The sequence below is a fragment of the Neopelma chrysocephalum genome, unplaced genomic scaffold (assembly GCF_003984885.1).
Source record: "Neopelma chrysocephalum unplaced genomic scaffold, ASM398488v2 Primary Assembly neopelma1_22b, whole genome shotgun sequence".
Classification (NCBI taxonomy): domain Eukaryota; kingdom Metazoa; phylum Chordata; class Aves; order Passeriformes; family Pipridae; genus Neopelma; species Neopelma chrysocephalum.
Window position 1 is genome coordinate 12,386,661 of NW_020897690.1, and position 16,558 is coordinate 12,403,218.

At 36.7% G+C, this 16,558-nt stretch overlaps 1 protein-coding gene across 3 annotated transcripts in view; it reads left to right on the plus strand.

Annotated features, from left to right (window-relative positions):
- Positions 1–14,977, plus strand: part of GALNT1 (polypeptide N-acetylgalactosaminyltransferase 1) — an 87,944-nt gene extending 72,967 nt beyond the window's left edge. For all 3 annotated transcript variants that reach the window (XM_027680294.1, XM_027680303.1, XM_027680313.1), the window contains 6 exons: positions 328–445; positions 1,378–1,558; positions 8,791–8,930; positions 9,789–9,887; positions 10,647–10,781; positions 13,125–14,977. In XM_027680294.1, coding sequence (XP_027536095.1) covers positions 328–445; positions 1,378–1,558; positions 8,791–8,930; positions 9,789–9,887; positions 10,647–10,781; positions 13,125–13,271 — 820 coding nt within the window. In that variant the 3' untranslated portion in view covers positions 13,272–14,977. The remainder of the gene's footprint in view (positions 1–327; positions 446–1,377; positions 1,559–8,790; positions 8,931–9,788; positions 9,888–10,646; positions 10,782–13,124) is intronic.
- Positions 14,978–16,558: the final 1,581 nt, after the last annotated feature.

A 16,558-nucleotide genomic window follows, 5' to 3' on the forward strand; every position in this document is an offset into this window, starting at 1 on the left:
CCTGTGTGAAACTGGTTTCCTTTGTATAAGTTACCAGCAGTGGAGGCAGAAGTCTTTTTCAGGAATGACAGCAGCTTTCTAGGGGCTGTTTCTCTATCCAGGCTCCAGCCTGAAGTGGGAATATAAGGACAACTGTCACTAGTTCCATCTCCAGAAAATTTTGAGCTAGCAAGTACATCAGTGATAACTGAGTTTGAATGGAAGCTTACAGAGAAGTAATAGTTAGGAACTCAGGAAATAAACATGTATTTTGTAAGTGTAAGTGTGAAATGTATTTAAGTGTATGTTTTCATAGTGACTGGTGCACTTTTTTTTTCCCTCCCCTAGGACACCTACAATGGCAGGAGGTCTTTTTTCAATAGACAGAGATTACTTTCAGGAAATTGGAACATATGATGCTGGAATGGATATTTGGGGTGGAGAAAACTTAGAAATTTCCTTCAGGGTAGGTAAAACTCTGCAGTATTTTTTTACTCAGGACAGTGCATGTTGAGTTCTGTAAAGTACAGATCTGCTGCCTGCATCAGTGTCCTCTTCTGCTGCAGTTAGCACTTCCCTTCCTTCCAGTGGAGATAAGCAAAGATTTTATCTGTCAGTGAAAAATACATGGTAGAGCTTTGTGATTAAAACATTGAGATGATCATTCTGAAGAATAAATGTGTGTGTGTGTTAAAAGGAGTTCAGTTATAAAAGCTAAGGGGGGAGCTTCAATTAATGGTAATTCATCAGTGCAGTTTAGTGTGTCAATGAAATGTGAGCGCCTCTGTTACAAACCTGCTCTTCTTGCTCCTTAATGACTTAATGATTGCATGTGTTCATTGTACTGTGGACATGATCACTGTTGTTTTCGTTTTTGATCCTGCCATATAGCACCGTTTCCTTTCGCTTTACTTATCAGCTCAGAGTATATAGGGAGAAACTTCTAAAGTACTTCAGCTTTCTGAATCTGCTATTTTTCAAGGTCCAAAACAAAACTGAAAATATTTTCAGAAACTTTCCATGAGAAGTGTATGCGTTCTTTTGCATGGAGATTCTATTTTATAGTGTACTTTTTTGGACACCTGTTAGTTCCTGTGATTCATGTGAGCCTTTTCCTTCCTTTGCGGTCAGCTTGCCCAGTTCTCTAAAGTAACCTCTTGCTGATGCGTCATTGCTGTGAGGGCTGAAATACTTACTTATGCTGCCTTACTTAGGCTTGTGAGTATCTTTAGCTGTTGAGCAGGAAAATATGTGCAGTTCTCTTCCATGAAGTATGTATTTGTTCTAGACCACAACTAATGTGGTTTTCCCAACTTGAACAGAAGCACGTGATTAATATTCTTAAACTTTTTTTTTTGACAGTTTGTAACTATGGAATAATTGTTCTATCACTTCCAGATCTGGCAGTGTGGTGGCACTTTGGAAATTGTGACTTGTTCACATGTTGGGCATGTATTCAGAAAAGCCACACCGTACACTTTTCCAGGAGGTACAGGGCAGATAATCAACAAGAATAACAGGCGCCTTGCGGAAGTCTGGATGGATGAATTCAAAAACTTTTTTTATATCATTTCCCCAGGTAAGCAGGTCTTTGGTTATGAGAAATACTTATTAAGAATTAAAATGTTACTACTGGGAAATAACATGAGGTATTTATATAAAACTGTTATTACTTTGAAGTTCTTAAGACAGAACTCACATAAGATGTACAAAAAGGAAGATCTTAATTAAAAAATAGTTTTGTTAGGCAGAGATGTGCCCTGAAGGTTTGGTTTGTTTGGTTGGTTTTATTATTGTTTTTTTCTTTTTTTTTAAACATCATGATTTATGAATGAGCTTCCTGTGCAATAGAATTAAAGTTCAGTGGAACGTCGAAAAGCTCAACTGTAGTGCTGAAAACTAGCCATCCAAATACATATCATAATGTGCTGAAATTTTGCCTCTGGCTTCTGCGTTGTAGACATTCCAGGTTGAATAGATCAGATGTGATTTAAGTGAAACCCATTACCAGGAGTGGCAAAAGTTAACATCTTCTGTCCTGGTAGAATTTGCACTTCACTATCAAGAGGATAGAGACAAGTAGCCAATATACTTGATGATATTTATTATGTTTCCTAAAGTGGATTTTAACAAAACAAGAGGATATAAAATATGAGAGCAGATTTCCTATGAACTGAAACTTTCTGAAAAAAAAATCAGGAAAAGAAAGGAAGCCTATGAAATATTGAATTATTACTTTCTACTACAGGATATTTTTGTTATTGTATAAAAAGACAAACTTTGGATGGCAACAGACAACCTTTCTAAATACTTAAGACATCAGAGACATTTGACTTTAAATACTAAGTGGTAGTTCTATATGCCACATCTGCTTTTCCAAAGAGATTTCTTTAAAACCAGTATTTCCTTGTGAGTTGTGTATTAAACTTGCATTAGTATTGAAATTTGAAAGCTGTAATACAATGTATTATGAGACTGAAGAGTGTCAAATTTGAGATTATGGGTTTTAAGAATGCTTGTGGGAGCAACTGACTGTGGATTTAGGGTGAGTTTTTGTCTTAAAAGAATGCATTACTCAAATGAGACTGTGTAAGATTTATAATTAAAAATATCTTGCTACTACTCAAAGCTTTTGAGGTGAAATCACAAGGTAAGGTCTTATGGTTATTACTCTGTTTTGTAATTAATGCAGCATTATGAATTCAAACATGACCTGTATAGTTATTTAGGAAAGTTGTATGTGAATAGGTGCCATCATTTTTGTTTAAGATTGCTTTTATGTATCCATGTCAAACTAGATTTTAAAATGTACAAAATAGCTGGAACAACTAACTACAAAAATAACCTAATTCTTTAAAAAATGTAAATTAGTGATAAGCCATGACATGGCTCTGTTACTTTATATGTAATCTCTATAGTCCTTCCATTTCATGTGGTAAGCATAATCTACAAGAGGAGTTATACTGCTTTAATTTTATAGGATTGATTTTTTTGATAGGACTTTCGTAGTTTTGCAGTATTGTAGAATATGCATGCATTGTCTAAAGTCAGTAAAAATTCTGAAATGGTGGAAGTAACTTAAGCCATTATCTGTAACTGCACTGTATATTTTCTTTCCTTTCAAGAGATACATGTCTGCATAGTTTGTAGGCTAACAGCCTGAATGATTGTTGAATAGGGATGTCTTCTTGCCAGGCTCCTCTTAGAGCATCTGCACCTGCTGACTGTCGCATGATCTCATTTGTGTACCCATATCCGTATTGACAGTGCACTGAAAGTTAATGCTAGAATTTCCAAGTGTTTCAAGAATAGGATCATATAGTATCTGAATAAGATGCGTTACTCTGAAAATGGTTTGTTGCCTGGGGCTGTGAGGAGGCTGGTTAGTACTGTGGGTCATTCTTTAGCTATGATGAATACCTATTGTTCAGAGAATGAACACACAAATGTACTCAGTGCCACTCGTGCCTCTCACCCCCCAAATCCATGTAAGTTGTGAGAGCCAGTATATATAAACTAACAAGGATTACTATTTTAGGAAGTTCACAAACACCTTATTCTTGTTATTCTGGTATCTCCAATCTTAGCTGGGTGTTGCAGACCCTGATTTTACCCATTGACAACAAATAGCATCAGTAAAAGTTTCAGTAAGTCTCTGTGGCCATTAGTTGTTTAGGAAGTCAGTGAATCTCTGCTATCTTAGCTCATTTAGCCATACTCTGCTTTTCCAGATATCCTTCTAAGATAGAAATTTAGATGTATAGTTCTTGCAGAATGCTGGCTTAATAATCCTCAGGCAGAGGACTGTGTGCAGCCTGTGAAACTGTTTGCTGGTACGACGTGTACTTTCAATATTACTGCGACAGTGTCACATGTTCTTGCAAGGACCAAAGTGAAGATTCTTAAGGTGATGCTGGTTTGCAAGCCTGGGTGCAGATGAGCAACAAAAACAGGCAATCCTCTGAACACCCAGGTTTTTTCTCATTAGTTGATATAGGTGAGAAAATTGGATTTTGAATGAGATAATATACTGACAAGCATCATTCAGCCTAGCTAACAAGACACTTGTTTCTTCCTTTATATACTTTCTCTTCTGTTCTCCTAAGATAGTGAACCACAGAGGGATTCATTCAGGAAAGCAAACCTAAGATTCTCAAGTAGCTTTCCCATTTCATGTAATCTGTGTTGTCTGGAATAAAAAGGCTTGCTGCTTGAATGATAGGAACTCAAGAGACTTTTTACTATTGATGTAATGTAGTTAAATGCAAAGCTGCCCTCTTGAAAAGTAAGCAAGTAATCCTTTTCTTCTTTTATAAGTATAGCCTAGTAGAAACTAATACTTGTCTGTTTTAAGCTTGCATGCATTTTAGAAGCCATCTCTCTGCTTAGGAGTGTCTAGGTACAGCTGGAGGTTGGGCAGGCACGTGTTGCTGCAGCTGTGCTCAGCCAAAATCAAACCTGTCTCATTGCACCAACAGCTATTCTCCCTGGCAGTAATTGCTCTAGCTGCAGTCCTTTCTCATTAGCTGATAGTTTTACTTGCAATCATGTGTTACAGCAGGGCTCTGTTTCCCAGACTATTTCCTTTTTGGCTTCCAGAAAACAAATCCAGCATATGCAGGTGAATAGTCTGATTCTTAGCTCCAGTCGTTCTGTTCTGTGGACTCTGCCACTTCTTTATTTCTAGTGCTGATCTTTCATCACTTTCTCCAGGCTAAAATATTAGGACTGGATTGTCCAAGGTGAGGCTTCACGAGATGGTGATGTCAGTCTCACAGCTTGCTGTGGGGAGAGCACCTTGCTTTCCGTGGCAGGGGTCCTGATTTGGCAGGCACTAGGGCTTCACCTCCCCTCACTTTCTGATCGTTCGTCTGCATCAACTGATTCTATGACTTCCTGAACTTGCAGGATTATTTGTTCTGTGGGCTGGCTCCCCATGGGTTAAGTTAGCATAAGTATCATCATAGGAGATACTGTAGGGAAAGCTGCCCCTTTCTGCAGCAGCAGCTGCAAGGCATTAGGCTGGCTTACCCCAGCTACCTACCCCTAACCTTCTCCTAGCTAATTAATGATAAAAACTGACAGTTGTAGAATTTGTTGATATCCCTAATCTAAAGGTGAAGCATGGATACTTTCAGATTCTGTGGTTTTACCATGCTGCATGTGAGTCTGGGTTCCAGCCCGTACATACACCCCCCTATTCCTTGTCCAGTGTTCATCCTTGTCATTCAGCAGCCTCTTGAATCCCAGCTGGTGAGCTCAAGACATCCCCAAAAGCAGCTCCAGTGAGCTTGGGTAGAGCCTTGTCTAGCTTTCATGGAAATTAATTTTATTATTGACCAAAAGTTTCCCCATAAGCCATCTTCTGTTGCCCAGGGGCTAAGTGGGCATACAGAAGGCCTGAAAAGACAGCATTATGGAATTACCTGAGCAAGAGTCATCTATAGAGAGACATCGGTGTGTTATCATGAAAACTGGATCAGCAGGCCTCCTATCTAATCACTGTGTGCACTAGTCTCTAGCCAACCACAGTAACCCATGGTTCAGTATGTACAGACTGAAATGGATAACATTATTTATGGTTGATAGGGAGGACAGAGAAGGAACTGAGTCCACATCTTGCAGTGTAGCTAAGCCCATGTTCAAAGTCCATACCGAGTGATTCCATGTGGTTTTGTATTCAGCTACTATTCCCTATCAGCATTAATTGAGAATGCAAAGAATGTAGCTATTCAAAATGGATTAAATTATTATTGCTTATCAAGTTTCATAATAATAAATAAAAACAAGTTATACGATTTTTATCAGAAGAGTAGATTTAGATGAAACAGTTTCCATACTGTGCTTTTGAAAATGATTGAGCAATTTATAATCATGATGAAAACATCATGCGTTGTTGGTTTTTTTTCGAAAGCAGTTTAGCATAAATATATTACCACACATTGAACTTGGGCAAGCAAATCTTCAGCTGTTGAAATTTTGAGGATGGCAGAATTGTTGCAACACAGCTGATGGGAAGCTTAAATATAAGGTGCCAAAGACAATTAAACTGAAGTATTTCTCTCATAGACATCATTACATGTGAGGAGTTTTTTCATGAGGAAAGACCATTTTAAATTAATTAATGCCCTATCCCTGGAAGTGCTTAAGGTCAGGTGGAATGGGCCTCTGAGCAGCCTAGTTCAGTGCAAGGTGTCCCTACCCACTGCAGAGGGGTTGGAATGAGATGATCTTAAAGATCCATTCCAACACAAACCACTCTGTGATTCTATGATTTTTCCTAATTGTTTTTTTTAAAATGAACCGAAGATTTGAAAGAACAACAAGTGGACATGAACTGTCTTCCTCATGATGCACATACCTTTAGAGTCTGGCATAATTTTCTCCTGGGAGGAAGATTTGATCTAATTCATGTTTTGTCTTTTGGTTTTGTTTTGGTTTTTTTTAGACAAGCCTTTGAAAAAAAAGTCCAAAACCACTAGAAGGTCATATGTCACTAGTGTGTGTGTGTGTGTATATATATATATATATATATATATATATCAGTTTTACTGGTCTGTGGAGGAATAATGTACTTAATTTTTGGTATGCCTTATACTTCGCTGTAGTTTTCCTTGTTTTCTTCCATTCTTTTTTTCCCCCCAAAAAATTCCTCATAATTAACTGCCACTGCACTGGATAGAAATACTCAAGCTAGTTTTGAGTAATATAGAGAATGTACCAGAAATCTTGGAAAGTGAATAATTCAGCCTTATTAGAGGACACTCCTAAGGCAAATATACCTGTTCTGCTCTTCAGTCCATCTGCTAACCTGATGCTAATTGTAGTCTCTATAACAATGTATGGTTTGCTGCAGACCTGACTTCAGAGAGTATTTTTTAAAAATCTTTCAGAGTAAAAATGATTTAATGGAATACATTGCAGCAGAGAAAAAAAATCAACTGGCACTTTCTTTGTGGTGACATTTAAAACTACTTTAAGAAACAGCATGCTTGTATGCTATTAGGTCTCATTTAATTATTTATGGTTGTGACTGTAACTGTTATTTCCCTTCAGCGATGTGATAAAGCCTTAACGGTGTTGTTTTCCAGAGGTCAGTGTAGCAAACTGAATAAGTTTTGTGTCTAAGGTTGTGAGGCATGGTAACTGTTTCATCCATCAGCTGCTTTTTCATCACTGAAAAATGAAGAAGCCCATACTTGGCTGTGGTTTGAATCTTTCTGTTCTTACTTACATCATCTTTTGAGAGAGTGTTGCTTTTGATGTAGAGCAAATATTTACTTTCATGAAGATAGGACAGCTTTCTGTGGTAGTTTTTTTTTTCAAATTTGTCTTGTGTATTTTGGTTTAGGGATTTCTTATGTGACCTGAATGCCGGGACAGAAATTTTCTAAAATTCTATAAAAAACAGGCTTTCCGTTGCGTTCATTCCTTTATCAGTATAGTTTTCCAGTATCTTTAATAAAAAGTCTTTAACAAAAAAAAAAAAAAAGGCCTGGACGCCTGGCTAGCATTTTTTTCTTTCTGGAATATTGAAATTACTAATGTTTTTATTGATATTTACAGACATTTAGCTGAAGTTATCTAATTATCTGTCTTAATTGAGTAGAAAGACACCATCTGCTGGCAAGTTGATTTAATACACAGTATATCAGCTTAGAAATGTCTCAAATTATGTTTCCGAAGGTCAACAGTTTAAGAGGTAACTCACAGTCCTCTAAAGTGGAAGGATTTCTGAAAAATGTATACACCTGGAGGTCTGTGTTGTGGTGGCCAGATGAGCCATATTTGTGGTCTGTTAGGGGAATTTAAATTGCTAGGCCTTGGTTTTGTTCTTTTTTTGGTTTGGGTTTTTGTTTGGTTTGGTTTTTTTTTTGGTTGTGTATTGCATTTGACCTGTGAGATATGGAGTGTGGTGTGGAAAATAGGAAAAGGACATGATGCTTAAAAACTAAAAATTATCCCACTCTAATTATTGGAGTATTAATTACAACGCTGCTTAATTCTGGTGAAGCAAAAATATCTACTGTTCATGAGCACTTTCCTCAACCCATCTGCAGATGGGACTTGCACAAATTAATTTTCAGAAGGAATTAAAGCAACCTTTAAGGAGTGGGGAGATACAGGAAGAAGGAGCACTGTGATAAATGAGGAGCAAAGGAATAAAAAGGCAAGCAAAATACCACAAGAAAATTATAACAGTCGTAATGGTGAACATACTTCCTGCAAATGCTGTGGTTATATTGTACAAACACTGAATTATTAAAGGTTTAAGTTCCCTGTATGAAGGCTGCTTTCTGCCTGCTTCTTTGTGCAGTTAGATAGATGATGAAGGGTCCAGCAGGTGGTATCCGGCTTACAGAAATAAAATAAAATTAAACTGTGCTTGCTCCACAGAAAGAGACTGCTGTGTTAGGCTGCGTAGATATGCACCCCAGTTACTACTGGGGGTAGAATGGCAGAAGTGACTATAAACGTTTCAGCCTTTCTCCTCTATTAACTTAGTAAGCAACTGCATTCAAATTGTTCCACAAGCCACAGGTAAGAAATTGTCATGTACAGCCCAAATGTAGTGTTTCTATCTTTTGTATAATTAGGTGGAAAAAGAAGTCACAGGTCTTGATGGGTATGTCCTCTCTGAGTGTAAACAGCATAATACTATATTAAACAAAAACTTACTTATATAGAGGTGGTTTTCAAAAGATAGTCTTTCATGGAAGTAGTATATTATACTGATGATTTTTTTGTTTGAAGCGGTATTATATAACATTTATTAGCAGCCATTGAATAAGACTTTCTTTGTTTCTACAGGAGTTACTAAAGTTGATTATGGGGACATATCGTCACGACTTGGACTAAGACGCAAACTCCAGTGCAAGCCTTTCTCCTGGTACCTGGAGAATGTTTATCCTGATTCCCAAATTCCACGCCATTACTTTTCTCTAGGAGAGGTAATATTTTATCCTTCATATTTATCTTCCCTGTATAAAGTACATTGGGCAGTAAGTTGTTTGTATTTTAAGCTGAGTAGTGCAAGCAAGTTATCACCAGAAAAGTTCAAGTATCTTGCACCTGTGTTCTGTCACCTGTAAAATGATAAATCTGTCCTATCAGTAGGGCAGATAACCGAACTTTGGTATACAGTACTGTAATTTGAATGTTTTCCGTTTTTTATACCACAGTACAAAATGTCATGTAGAAAGGCTTTAGAAATATTCCTTCACAATGATGCCTCAGCCTTGCTGGGCATTTCTGGTTTTTTCTTTAGCATTTTTAAGTGACTATAGAGGTAGTACAAATGATGTTGTCCTAAATAAGTAGGCACCTACCTTCCCCTGCAAGTCATGTTGAGCTCAATATTGAGCCTGTTGTAGGGTGATTTTGTACTGTTTGGTTTAAAACACTTTTAGCAAAATAGAGCAGGTGTTCGTGCTGCTGCATGACTATCAGAAGACTTGATATTCATACTTGCTTAATACAGAGTAATACAGGGATTAATACTTCTGAAAGTTTTGGGCTGGAAACTCAATTGTGTCCATTTGATTGTAGTTGAATCTTTGAGCAAGAAGTGTTCCCAATATGGAATCCCCCAAAGAAAGCAAAGAAACAAACATGTTTCTATAACCTGGTAGCTTGAACATTTACTTGGGACATCGAGTCTTGGACAGTGGTGTCTCATTGTAGTGTGGTTCCTTTACTTCACATAACCTCTGGAGTGTAGCGGAGAGAACTGGTGCCACTGTGGTTTGATGTGGACCTAGTTCTTTTCTGAAAATAGCAACCTTTGATGTGCTCTTTTTCACTCATAGATAAGAAATGTGGAGACAAATCAATGTCTGGATAACATGGCAAGAAAAGAAAATGAGAAAGTTGGAATCTTTAACTGCCATGGAATGGGTGGCAATCAGGTGACAATTTTTAAAAAATAATTATTTTAATGTATTGAATTATTTGGAACACCACTTCTCGTTGGGACAGTTCTTCAGTATTTTCAGTACTTATCCTCAAAATACACCTAAGTTTTAAAGTTTAGGAAACTCTCATTAAAGAAGACGCCTGTAAGACGAAATGCATGAGATTTGGTGGTGGTTTGTACTTGTAGGTTCTTGAGGCCTGGTTGCAGTACGTTTCAGAGCAACTTTAAAGTCAAAAATAAAATGAGGAGAGGAGGAGACTGTTATATGCTAGACTTCACCTCCTGTGGGTTTTCTGGAACTGCCTTCTGGTTAGACCTTCTGACTGTTATAGTTACTTCAAAAAAAACATGCCTGTACCTGAAATGATGTTTTAATATATATTTTTCTGGCTGTCAGTTGTGGGATTTGTTTTACATCTATTTTTTTGTTCTGCTTTGTTAATGATTCTTGATGAATTGTTTTCCAATGTACAAAGACTACCTGTGTTTGGGGATTCTCCTATTCCTACAAAGGAATAAGTCTGCAATTTAAAAAATGTGTCTATTTTGACTGAAGAGCTTGTTCACATGGTGTTTGTATTTGTTCCCTACAAAAAAGTAAATCTTTCTATACATGCTGAAGGGAACAATAGAAAAGATAAAAATAGTGGATATTAATTAAATAATGCACAAATGTTCCCCCTTTCCCTCACTCTAGGAATCTTTTGGTTGAAGGGTTTTTTTGAATTCCTCTCATTCTTTATCTATCTAGGTTTTCTCATATACTGCCAATAAAGAAATTCGAACAGATGATTTGTGTTTAGATGTATCCAAACTTAATGGCCCAGTAACGATGCTCAAGTGCCACCACCTAAAAGGAAATCAGCTTTGGGAGTATGATCCAGTGGTAAGTCTTCTAATGACTTCTGACAGAAAAATGAAACAATTGGGCTTTTACACAAGCAACATAATCCAGTGTGGGACCACTATTTGACAGTCAAAACAGGAAACAAAGTCAGGATTTTGTTCCCTCCATTATTAATTCACCATATAGTCATTCAATGGACATGTGTATTGATTTAATTACCTGGTGAGTTTTGAGGGAGCTTTTAGAAGAATATTTTGAATGTACATTTGGATCCTCTGCAGAAATATAGTCTTTTATTGTAGTTTTGTATTAGAATGAGATCAAAAATCGAAAAGTATTTAAGGTATCTATTGGACCAATAAAAGATAGCACTAACAAAGTTGTGACAAATTCAGCACCTGGTGTCTTTTCTTGCACAAAGTTAAAAGGAAATATTTTTCTAACTGAAAAAAAAAGAGCATCACAAAATTACAAAGGTGATTTTACATTTCTAATCATGGTATGTTTAAAGGATGGATGCTTAAAACAGCTTTATTTTAATAATTCTTTCTTGTACATAATGTTAAAATTTACTTTGAAGTTCATATGTTGAACTGCCAGATCTAGAAATCGTTGCCCTTTGATCCACTCATCACTAATTTGATTTGCAGGCTCTAAAAACAATTTTGTGATTGAGTAATGCAGTCAAGAACTCTAACTTCATGGCTAGCTAGAAAAAAGTAGTGCCCAAGCTTGTTAATTTAAAATCAGTTATTACGAAAGACAGTTGTGAGACAACTTGTGGATGAAGAATCTTGCCAGTGTATTTGTGATGGCTATTTTATAAGAAGAATTTTAGGTATTTAGGTACTAAAAAGTCATTTCACTAATTTAAAAAAAAAAGGTGGGTACTTCTGACTACATATACTTGCTATAGATTTTAGTAGCTGAGGTGTTAACAAAACCCGCAGCCTTTAAGACTAAAAGCAAATATGTATGAATGATGATTTTCTGATTGGGATAGTAGTTAGTGTGGAAGATGATGGATCTCTTCTAGGATTTCTGTACATTTTTAGCAACTGTTGATAGGAGACTGAAGGAAGCTGGAGACTGGTGGGATTAAATGTTAATTGGAAGGATTAAATGAGTCTCAGGAACCATTCGTTCTTGATTTTAATGTGGTTAGTTTACCTGATTTAAGTAAATAAGATGAGTAATATTACTACCCATAGTGATTCACCAAAGGGAAAGTGCTTTTTATTGTTTCTAACTTATCAATGGTAAGAAAAATGCATCTTTAGACACCTAATGGCAATAGTCTCTCTTGCAGTGATTGCCACAGACTTCCCCTGTGTTGATCCTCAGCCATAAATTTGATTGTATGTGTTTTTTCTCTTTATTCTGTCAACAGAAAATCTAGGCGTAATCTTCATAACTTTAATGAAAGTTGGCTAACAAAGCACAAAAATAAGTTAGAGAATATTTTAAAAGTATACCCACCTGGTTGAGTGATTTTTTTTTCTTTCTGCCTCTGTTCAACTCCCTTCTTCATTCTTCAGTGGCTGTATGAGTGCAGGAGATTGATGTGCTCAGGTTTTTGATTGTTTTTGGGTGTTTTTTCCCTTTGCTGCCTGTGCACATAAGGCCAGCCTGTTTTGCCACTTTTCAGTCAGTCCAGTGTTCTGGTTGTGCTGCTGAATGAGAGAAGAAATACTGATAGTACTGCCTGTTGGTGCAATAGACAAGTTGATGCACTGATAAGTATCCATAGTACAGTGGCAGGAAATGCAACCACCAAAGATCTCTTCTCCGTGAGGATAGTGCTCTGAGGTAAATGGAGTGCTGTATTGAAGATTGCATAAGTAAGATTACTAGGTATTAGAAAAGATATATACTTATGTGAATTTCCACACACTTTTTATGAAATAACATACTTTTTTAAAAGAACATAGTGCTAAAAGAGCATAGAAGTGAACTCAATTTTGTGTCCCCAACTAAGGAAGAAAAAAATGTACTTGTGAATACATATTCAATGTGTTCATTCTGATCTGATAAAAGCTATTATTATAACTAATAATTGAAGTTGTGTATCTTACCAAACTTTAATTTCTAGCTCTTTGAGAATCTCTAGCTGCATAGTCCTATTTAAAGAATGGTAGATGTTGCTTGATTTAAAAGTTCAGACTGTTTTGTTTTTTCATGAAGCAATGTTTTTAGTATCTACAATGTCAAATAGCATATTTGAGTGTTCTTTATGACTGGGATCTGGAACCAGTAACCATGGGGTCTTGTCTAGTTCCTACTTGCCTATGGAAGAGTTTTGATGGCAACTAGTAACTTTTTTATTACCTTATGCCTAGTGGGTTTTTTTTAAAGCCAATTTCTTTTTATTTTGTCTTCAAGAAATTAACCCTGTTGCATGTGAACAGTAACCAGTGCCTGGACAAAGCCACTGAAGAGGACAGCCAGGTGCCCAGCATCAGAGACTGCACTGGCAGCCGCTCCCAGCAGTGGCTGCTCCGCAATGTCACCCTTCCAGAAATATTCTGAGAGGTTCTAAAGAAAAGCAAAGATTGACTGGGCTACCTCGGCTGATACTTTGGCTACACTGTTAAGTAGCAACAGAAGAAACTTCTGCTTGGCAGAATCCACAGTTTGTCAGCTGTTAGAACTCCTGCAGCTTCTCAGTATCTGTGAACCAGCCTTCCTGTATAAGGATGTGAAACTACCACACATACTAGTGAAACTGTGCCCACTGATGTTTACAAGATCGAAAGAGTTTCTTCCAGCAAATAATTTAGAGACCGTTTGGACAGTGGAAGCATAATCAATGAAATAGTCTCTTTGAAGAGCTCCATATCATTTTAGTTTGCTTGCACATCAGTAACCTCTGCTGAAAGTGCTGTTGTAACGAAGAAAGTTTCAAGAATTATTTTTTCCTGGTTAGCAGCGGTAACCAGACTACTAAATATAGATCCACAAATAAATGAAAGAGAGAGCTGGAAACCAGATTCAGTAACATGAAATAAGAATTCTGTGGTTTAAAAACAAAAAGTAAACAGGGTTTAATGAAGCTAAATCAGAACTATGAAAAGTACAATTTGTTATAGTGAAGTATCAAATTTATATGTAGATTTTATACCTCAGTGGGGGAAAATAACCAAGTCAAAAGGCAATTGTTTCTCTTTTACAATTGTGTTATAGTCCATAAATATTTTTTTTCTGGTGAGTCTGAAACTATTTTGGGCGCAAACAAAATGAGCATAAGAATAAACTTAGCTCTTGAATGTCAAATCAACTTTTTTTTTTTAATTTCTTGGCTGTTGGAATTGTATCTTTTTATTACTGTCTGAAAACTGGAGGTTAACATGCTGTCCAACTTTTTTTTTCCAGACCTGCCATTTCAGTTTATACTTGGGTCAGTCAGCTTATGGACTTTTATGGCCAAACAAAAGATTTAAGTACATTTAGAAATTAAGTTAACTTGATGGAGTAAGCTTAGCGCCCAGGACTCATACTACTGTACTAAGGTTTTGTTTTCATAGCAATAAATCTTTTGTTCCTTGTTTGATTTCAGTCATCAGAAAGCCAGAAGATACATGATTTGGGTAGCAGAAGATTGGCAAAACTGCAGGTTTTCTGGAATCCTTTTTCACTTCATATTCAGATGTGCTTCATTGTCAAGTGCATATTTAGATTAGTCTCTGAATTGTAATGTTGATCTGCTGCTTTTTTCTAATAAAACCTGAAGAAAAATAGCAAAATTGGCATAGTTTTTAAAGTTAACATATCCAAAAGCAATATGACTATGTCATTACATTGGTCTGCATTTTTTAACTGAATTGCTTTGTTTTGTTAAAAAAAAAAAACCTGTGTGGGCTGATCTTGAAAATGAGCCACTGACCGCTCAGAGTATACATTGAATTTTCTTTTGGAAAGAAAAATGAGATTTGCTTAATGGAGAGGATATTTTTATGATAAATGTCACTTTTTGGCCAACTGTCTTGTAAAGCAAATTAAACCTAGACTCATGCAAAAGTTGTGTGGAATTATATTTGGCTGTTGTGGCCGTTTTAGATTTGCTCTTCCTAGTTGCTGTACTCAGTGTTATCTCCATTATTTCTGCAGCAGTACACAAGAATTTTCATACACAAAGCAGGGGAAATGTAAATTGTAATATTACGTTTTTACTTCAAAAATACATAAAATGAGATGATATGGGATTAATATCAGATAGAGCATCCAAATATCTATCTTTCATTGACTCCTCTCTTTGGAAATCTTATGAGATCGAAGGGGATTTATGAAAGTAATTTATCAAAAATATATTGAAGTGTGCCAAGATGACTTAAAAAAAAAAAAGGAATGAAAATGTCTATCTTAGAGGTTATGTGAGAAGACTTATTCCTTTATTATGATCAGTGAAGAGAACAGGGTGGGTGACAGTGTAATTGATGCATTTTCTTGCTCCTCAGATACTTTGTGGTCCCTCCTGCTTTTATACTGTTTCTGAAGTACAGTGTGTGTTTGATAGTGCATATTAGCGACCAAAATACTGTTTTCAGGTTTTCTGCTGTGTACCGGTGAATGACGACTTGGGTCATGTTTTGGATTTAATTTATTTTTTTTTTTAGTTTATCTTAGCAAACTAGTACTTTTTAGGGTGCGTGTGTGTGTGATGGTGCCTAAAAGTGGCGTATCTATTACTTCAGAAAAACCTTCCCAAACACGAAACACTTCCCTTTAAAAACATTGCCAGCAAAGATGCTCTAGATCAGAGTTGGGTAAGCTTTCATGAAATGAGAAGCAGGAGCATCAGAAATGCAGTGCAAAAGTCCTGTAAATTTTCAAAATTTCTTAATTTAATGTTTCAGATTTCATAAGCATAGGGCACATCACTGAACACACAAAAAGAACACATTTTCACTTTATATTTCCGACTCTTATGATTACTGCTGTGATATCCTATTAACAAAACTGAAGTGCCATGGCTTGCAAGGTTACTCAACTTGTAGGTAGGCTTCAGCGTTACTATGATTTTACCTTTCTTAGTTCAACAAGTCATTTTGTATGTTGGTCACATAAAACTGCAGTAAAAATAATCACACAACTTAAAATGCATGTGTCAAGTTGTCAGCTTCAGAAAGCTGAAGCAGCAATGTGATTTCCAGCCTATATGTTACCAGTTCTTTCCTGCTGAATATGGGGGAGGGGAAGCAGCAAACCAAAGAGTGGCTGCAGCCCCAAGGTGTTTGGCTCAAAACCCTGTTGCTCAGCCGGTCCCTTTGTGGACAGCTGGTGCTGGTTGAGGAGCAGTGAGCCGTGCTTAGCTTGTCCATGTCTCCATGGTACATGCTCAGCAGTTGAGCTGTGTTGGTGGACAACACAGGGTTTCTACAAAGAGTCCCTGTCCCTGTAGCAGTGTGCATTTCAAATAATCTGTCGTATTAAGGACTTTTCAAACATGGCCACAGAACAGCTTCTCACACACGGTTATCTTATATCTTCTCTTGCCACAAATGTGGCTATCACCAGAGCTCCCTGCTGAAAGTGAGCTTCCTTAGGACTCCGTTTAGCTGTAATCTCCCAGGAGTGCTCCTCCACTTAAAGGCATAGTGCTTCCACATACTGACTTTGAATAGGAATATTAGTTGACTCTATCAGTTATAGACACTCTTAATTCCTTTCCATCTAATTTGTCTTCTTGTACTGAAATCTTTAGCTGGAATTTGTAGAACCTCTCTAGGTATTTTTATTTAACCTGTTCTGAAAAAAAAAAAGCGTTGTTTTTTCCTTACTATGTAACACACCTTTGTTATGTGACATATGAATCCTAC